The sequence below is a fragment of the Branchiostoma belcheri genome, unplaced genomic scaffold (genome assembly GCF_001625305.1).
Source record: "Branchiostoma belcheri isolate BF01 breed outbred unplaced genomic scaffold, Haploidv18h27 scaffold2, whole genome shotgun sequence".
NCBI lineage: Eukaryota > Metazoa > Chordata > Leptocardii > Amphioxiformes > Branchiostomatidae > Branchiostoma > Branchiostoma belcheri.
In genome coordinates this window covers 5,321,219-5,329,140 of record NW_017803490.1, presented here as the reverse complement: position 1 = coordinate 5,329,140, position 7,922 = coordinate 5,321,219, and the positions used below count along the sequence as shown (strand labels likewise).

The 7,922-nt window shown below is 38.7% G+C and overlaps 1 protein-coding gene across 1 annotated transcript in view; it reads right to left on the bottom strand.

Annotated features, from left to right (window-relative positions):
• Positions 1-6,281, bottom strand: part of LOC109469019 — an 18,660-nt gene extending 12,379 nt beyond the window's left edge. Inside the window, exons 1-8 of the mRNA XM_019767407.1 lie at positions 6,054-6,281; positions 5,161-5,372; positions 4,505-4,603; positions 3,481-3,592; positions 2,929-3,062; positions 2,387-2,518; positions 1,711-1,840; positions 1,155-1,243 (exon numbers count right to left, since the gene is read on the bottom strand). Of these exons, the coding sequence (XP_019622966.1) occupies positions 1,155-1,243; positions 1,711-1,840; positions 2,387-2,518; positions 2,929-3,062; positions 3,481-3,592; positions 4,505-4,603; positions 5,161-5,372; positions 6,054-6,237 (1,092 nt within the window). The 5' untranslated portion in view covers positions 6,238-6,281. The remainder of the gene's footprint in view (positions 1-1,154; positions 1,244-1,710; positions 1,841-2,386; positions 2,519-2,928; positions 3,063-3,480; positions 3,593-4,504; positions 4,604-5,160; positions 5,373-6,053) is intronic.
• Between the last annotated feature and the right edge of the window lie 1,641 nt (positions 6,282-7,922).

Here is a 7,922-nt window from a genome sequence, read left to right as displayed (position 1 = left end):
CATCCATACTTTGAAACCTGCTGTCAATACAAACTCTGAGGGGAACACCTGCATCTGTCAATACAAACTCTGAGGGAACGTAAAAGAGTGCAGAGGGGTTGTTGCACAAATAATTGTCAGTATGCACTTTTTATCCTGTCATGTGCAAAAGATTACATGTATATAACCGTTACGATATTTCCAACATTCGAGATAGTGAATTAATTTAAAGGCATCCCATGCAATTATATTTCAGGTTGGCAGTACAAAAAATATTCTGGAAAAGAAAATCTGTTTGTTACTGCCATTTTTTAGTACATTTTTGTAATCATTTTATACTTGAAGACTGTTTTGCCACCCTGAAATTGAATTGAATGCCTTAGTAAATTATCTCTGATAAACTCACTGTTTTTATCTCTTGAGACATAATGTATGTATAACTACATTGTTCACTATTAATCTGACATATTATCACTCATTTATCCTGTAAAATTAGAGATCAATATGATTCAAATCACATCATGTAATGACTTTATTGCAAAATCACATTTTAAGATACAACATGTAGCAACTTCTAATAACACGTAATCAAGACAATGACTCTAGGAAACCAATCTACTAATCAAGAGTCTATGTAGTATGAGATGAGACTATATAATATACAGTCAAACCTGTCCAAGCCGGCCACCCAGGGGACCAAGTAGTCTCCTAGAAGACTAGGTCACCTCACAACATGACTGAGACATAAATGGTTTCCGAGTCGAGATATTCTAATGTCAAATGCTGTAAATGCATGTGGAGAGAGTGGCACATGGAACATTTACGTCGAACAAAAACATTATCCAGCAGGAAAGAAAACTGGCAGGTTTCTCCATGTTGTCTCATTAGTTATCATCAATAATGATCGAAAATGATGTGGTCACCATGGGCAGGTATCAGGCCTTGAGCGGACCCAACTCACGGCGGTCGCGGTTGCGTTGGCCAGGTGGTCACCTTGGACAGGTTGCTTAATGCTTGTGTCAATGGTGAAAATTTTTGGGACTGAGAAAAAGCGGTCATCATGCATATGGACAGGTGGCCTGCTTGAAAAGGATAGTCTCCTTGGCAGGTTTGACTGTATATACAAGTACATGTACTGGATATAATATTCTTGAATGTTCTGATAAATACTGTACCTGTAGTTTCTTCTTGATGCTGACGAGAATTTTCTGGTGGTCCCATTGGTAACTGATCATGACATGTGGAAGTTGACGTTCTTTGGATTCTGAGTGGAGAAAAATGTACATGTGCATTAGGCCATGTTGATTTGATTATATGGATAGCATCCTCTGGGAACCCCAAAACTGATGCAAACATGTTCAATGGAAAAAAAAAGGTTGCCTTCATTATGAAAATTTGTGGCTATGAAGGTTGAAGAAATGACTATTAGTAAACAAACATGAGTATGGTGTGGCAAAAATATTGATTTTGGCATTCTATGACACATTAGTATTTTTTTCCAATATTTTCTTGATTTACGGCATATATTTGCTCATTTTGCAGCTACTTTGCACAATTTACAGTGTGGCCAAAAACTTTTGTAAAACGAACAAAAATTCATGCGGGCACGGATGTCATCCAACATGGCACAAAATCAAATCAACATGGCCTTATATCATAATTATAATGGTAGCGCTTCAATGTTTCAATACAATCATAATTCACAAAGCAGAAGTGCATTCTGGGTCTTACTTTTAGCAGCAGTCTTTGGTCTCTCCTCTCCTGTTTTCCTGATTACCCATAATGCACCGAGAGCAGCAGATTTGAGGGATTCATTAGTACTGGTCTCTAGTTTCTCCAGATTGGGCACAAGCTCTGGTTCCTGTGGGGAAATGAATGAATGAATGAACGAATGAATGAACAAATAGAATGAATGAATGGAGTGAGTGAGTGAGTGAGTGAGTGAGTGAGTGAGTGAGTGAGTGAGTGAGTGAATGGATGAGTGGATGGAAGGATGGTTGGATGGATGGATGGATGGATGGATGGATGGATGGATGGATGGATGGATGGATGGATGGATGGATGGATGGATGGATGGATGGATGGATGGATGGATGGATGGAAGGATGGATGGAAGGATGGATGGACTGATGGACAGTTGGACGGTTGGTTGGTTGGATGGATGGATGGATGGATGGATGGATGGATGGATGGATGGATGGATGGATGGATGGAAGGAAGGATGAATGGATGGATGGATGGGTGAAAGGATGGATGGATGGTTGGATGGATGGACGGATGGATGGTTGGGTGGATTATTTGAAAGGCCAATCTCCTTACTAGTATGTGCTTAACAGTCAAGAATATTCAGTTCTACATGTAGTTCTACAGACAATGCATGACAAGAAAAACTGCCCAAATGTCGTACCGCCATGATTTTTTCCCTGACGTCGTCATCAAACGCCAGTGTCCACACCGTGTTGGCAGCCTCTGTTTTCTCCAACTCGTTCCCCGTCTCCAACACCTTTACCAGCAGAGGTAAAGCTTCCTTTTCTACAATCTGGCAGGCAAATTTGAAATAAACCAGTTAAAGATGGACAAGAGAGACAGTCACTGTAGTAGATCATGAGAAAAAAATTCCCCTAAAAAGTCATTTTTAATACAAAACAATAAAAATTAACCGGTTACTGTGACGCAATGTTAAACAATGAATTTCCAATGGTTTTCACATATTGAAATGCAAACAGTAAAATCTTGTAAAACGGTAAAAGCTACCGGTAGTAGTAGTATCAGCTAGCATATCTAAAATTGCATAACACAATCATTGGTAGCTACAAGTACACATGTAGCATCACATTAAATATTAAGTAATCACTTTCAAATTCTAAATTACTACTATGTATAATAATGATATTCTCAAGCTATCTTGATATAGTTTGATGTTGATAAATATGGTTAAATGATTCTTGCCTTTTTCTTGTTCTTCTCGTTGACTGCTAACTTTGCGAGCCCCTCACACAGCTCCGCTACGCTGAACCCACGAGCTCTCCTATTGGCTGCTTCCAACGCACGACGGAGCATGTTGATCAGGAAATCAATCGCACCTGTGACGAAAAAAAGAAGAGATTATTCAACAATTTGATAACATTTACTAGCTTATGGAATTTTGAGACCATCATTGTCCAACTTTCTTGACCAAAATGTCGGGTATCACCTCAGAGTTCTTGTTAAATTGTGCCTGTCATATGACAAGAGACAACTTGTAAACTAGCCTGGAATCCAACCGTGAACGCTTTATCTCCGCTCCGTTCCTTCACCAGACGTGAAGGCAGAGCGGAGGAACGGAGCAGAGATAAAGCGTTCACGGGTGGATTCCAGGCTACTTGTAAACAGGCCCTAGCTACCAATTCAGGAAGAGGGTTAAAAACACATGTGAACAGGCTGGAGTACCTTAGCCTGAAAAGGGTTAACTTTAAAACACTAGATCCTGTGAACAGGCTTGGAGTACATTTAGATTCTAACCTGTGTCTTCTGCTAACAGCTCACTCTGCTCTTCATCAATGATCTTTGCTAGTGTCATCATGCTGACAGACTTCACAAAGGCATCTGAACAGGTCATGTACGGTCGCAACACCTGGATGGACAAACAACAAGGAAAATATCAAGTACATGTTATCATCATATTTCATTTCCAGACATCTTCAAACATATGTCTTAAAATATGTCTTAAAAATTATGGCTATTACAAGTTGAGTAGCAAACACATTCTATATGGTGACAACCAGCTCCTCCAACTCTGTCCTGCTATTGCTGCATAATGTAACCCAACACCACAGGGTGTCTACAATGCCATCAGTTACCATGGTGACAGCAGTCTGGTTCAGGTCAATGACCTTATATGTTTAGAACAGAACAAGTAGAAGAGGAAGAAGAAGAAGAAAGGGAGCAAAAACAATGTTTTCCTTCTACAAAGGTAAACATGATATTCAAACAATGTAATCTCTAAGGGTATTCAATTAAATTGTGACATCTTAATTGCTAACTTACAGTAGGAGTATTGTATTAAAGGCTATGTCCTCAACATACTAGTACTTTTGTATACAAAGAAGTTCAACTTAGTAGATATCTTTTACAGGAGTCACAAAACCTTGCTTGACATTATCAGTACAAAGTTCAAGCTGCCTATTCATAATTTCCTAACAGGATATTTCTGAATACCTTTATTGTCATGGGAGACATCCATCATGAATCACATGTACCAGAGTCAGGTTTCTAGAGCCATTAAGCTTCCATTAACATGTGACATTAGCCATATGTCCTCTACTTGCTAATAGCTTTTGCAAATCTATAGTTCATCTAAAGGTACGCTATGTAACAATTTGTGGAGAGGACAGGACAGATAATATTTCTTTCACAAGAGCACTAAAGGAACTAACCTTTAGCATCCTATGTTTCTTTTCAGCACCTTCATCTTAACTTATTACCCAAAAGCAATGGAATATTCCAAAGAGGCTAAACATGGGGGTTAAGAAGAAGCTGGACTGACCTCTACTGCGTTCCCCTCCTGGTAGTACTGCCTGTTCTCTGGACACTTGGTCATGTTGTTCAGGATACTGATGGAAGACTTCACCAGATATAAAACATTCTACAGAAAAACAGAGAAAAGTCTTTTGTTAAATTATTATTTTCTCATTTTTAACTAGAGGTCACATCCATTTGTGACATTGGTCAAATCCAAAATTCATACTCAAAACCATTGACATTCCCACAAAATTTGGGCATGTCCAATATTCTTTAGTGTTAGATGTAATATCCATGTATGATTTTATATATATAGATTTAATCCTGTTATGATTTCTACCAATAGAGTTGAAATTTCTTGCTTTTTGTCTAGCAAAGATTCCAGTATATGGTCAAAAATATGTTACAAATATTTGAACAAGGCTGTACAGTATACTCAATTTTTGCTATGTGTATGTAGCAAATTTTTCAGCGAAGAAAACATTGTTGTGGATAGATACCTCAAAACAGAGTTGAAATTTCTTGCTTTCATACCTCATTTGGACTTTTTCTAGCAAAATATCACAAAACATAGGACTATGCCACAAATATTAGAAACAAAACTGTACTCAAATCTATGTAAAACTATGTATGTAGCAAATTTTACAGAGATAAAACATTGGTGATAGATATATTAGATACCTTGCTCTTCAAGTTTTCTCTAAATGGTTCGTGCCCAGCGTTAGCCAATAAGAGTTTGACGATTCCAGCTTCTCCCAGCTTACGACAGAGCAGCGTACTGGCATCGCTGAAGTTCCATGTCGTGTTGTAGGTGTAGTACGCCGCGTACCACGTCACGTTGTCCTTAAACAACCCCTGGTTACCCAGGGACGTCATCATCTTTACAAACAATTCTGAAACAAACAGAAACTTTTTGTAATGGTCATATTGAATTTAGAAATTTAGGAAGAAAAACCTGCATATACCCAGTACATGGACCAGTGCAGGTTAGGTGCAGGTAGACATCAGAAATACCTGCACAGCTCCAATTTTACCTGCACTAACCTGCATATACCCAGTACATGGACCTGTGCAGGTTAGGTGCAGGTAGACATCAGAAATACTTGCACAGCTCCAATTTTACCTGCACTAACCTGCATATACCCAGTACATGGACCAGTGCAGGTTACTAGTAGGTGCAGGTAGACATCAGAAATACCTGCACAGCTCCAATTTTACCTGCACTAACCTGCATATACCCAGTACATGGACCAGTACAGGTTAGGTGCAGGTAGACATCAGAAATACCTAGTACCTGCACAGCTCCAATTTTACCTGCACTAACCTGCATATACCCAGTACATGGACCAGTACAGGTTAGGTGCAGGTAGACATCAGAAATACCTGCACAGCTCCAATTTTACCTGTACTAACCTGCATATACCCAGTACATGGACCTGTGGAGGTTAGGTGCAGGTAGAGTCTGGTAGACATCAGAAATACCTGCACAGCTCCAATTTTACCTCCAGTTACCTGCAATTGAATTATGCCGGAGGTATGTCCAGCCCTAAAATTTGGGGATAATGCAATTATACCTGCTGCTCCCTGATTGGCCAGGTAATCAGCGATGGCCCTCTTGGTCCCTCTCTCCTTGTACTTCTTCTGCCAGTACAGTTCACCGATCGCCTGGACAGCCTTTTTAGATTCTTCATTGTTGTACTCTTCCTTGGCCCAGAGGATTTCCAACTGCTGGTCAATCTTTTCCGCATACCCAGTCATACCGGATTCGTCTGTGGTTGTCAGTGTAGTCACCTAGACATAACTAAAACGTAAGAAAATAATTGAAAGAAAATGAAGATTTAAAACCACTATGAAACTTATCTAGAACAATTTCTTGTTTTGTTTATTAATTCATTATTGTGAAATTCTCGTTTTCATGTTTCAATCTGAAAACCATAATTAACAAGTTTTCCTGATTTGCTAAATTGTCAAAATTTTCATCTTTGCGTATGAAAATTGTATCCACTATCCACTATTATGTTTTTAATTTTATATCCAGACCTGTACCTTAATGAGTTTACAAATAAAGGTATTAGGTAATGCAGCCATATGCAAATCACATCGCTTTTTAGGCATACTTTACTAAAATCTTTAAACCAACAAAGTCCTTGAGGACTGAGTTTAAACAAACATTCTACAGTCAATTGAAATGCCATTAGGCCTGGCTTATTGTGTCCTTCAAGTCTTTGTCGCTAAGTAACTCTGGAATGTTTTGACATTGATTTATTATTGGTATTTAATTGCCTACCTGTACGTGGACGTATTTAAAAGATTCTACCTTTGACATCATGCAAGATAGAAGCACTATACTAAAACAGATTGGATATAACAATTAATATCATGGCAACTTTAATATGTAACATACTCCCTCCCCCGTAAATTTTATTACCTTCTTGAATTTAAAATGCCAAAATCCAATGAGTTTTACTCTCTCATCTCCCGTGTATTATTGGCTAACGATTTTTCCTTGTCGTATGATAAATTTCTACTGTAATTTATAATAACAAATTGATTGTTGATATCATATAATAAATTCAATTTTTACAAGAATTTTGGCTGACTTACCTTGAACACCTTGCATGCGCATGACGTCTTTCGCGTCTTCTAAGTTAGTTTCAAGCTAATTTCATTCCTCCCTGTGTCCCTGGAGCCGTCAACACTCATGTAAAACTACATGTTTTGTACAAAATTGGTAGCAAAACGTAAAACAAGTTGAGGAATGTTGGCGTATTTTCTGGGGAAGCGCTTTTCGCTCGTCGACAATCACACAAAATTGTCCACCACAGACAAACGTACAACACTCTTTTCGGTCGCTATTAGGGCACATTTTATCACTTTCTGACAAAAAAAAGCTATATATTTCATCTATTTCTATACATGTAATATTGAAGGCGATTAGGTGTTTTACTTAAGGTCTTGTGACTGTTTTGTATTAATACGTGTGTTCCTGTCGTTTTCGTGTGATGCGTTCTCACCTTGGAGCCGCTGTCATCAATATTTGTCAAAGGTCAACATGCGAATCTCCAACTCACGGTACAAGGACGCCTCTAGCGGAATTAAGTGAAACTGCAACTAATGTTGCCAAGTAGTAATGCGGATGCTGATCGATCACTCTCTCACCGGTTCAAGTCTGTTGTTCCCCAGTTTGAAAAAAAAAAATTGAACCCTAAAAGCTGGTACTATAGCTAGTAATTACAACAAACAATAGAGAGATGTGCATATCTACGGATTCTTTATTGAGTGAATACCATGATGGGGCATTTCACATTGGCCCAACCAGAATCAACATTACAGGCCATTCTTGTGCGTGCAGTTACAAATGTGGTGTGCTTTTTTGGCAACGCCTAGCAGGTGGAGCTAATAGCCTTTTTGCCGCTCTTGCGCCGAATCCGCCAACTAGCTGA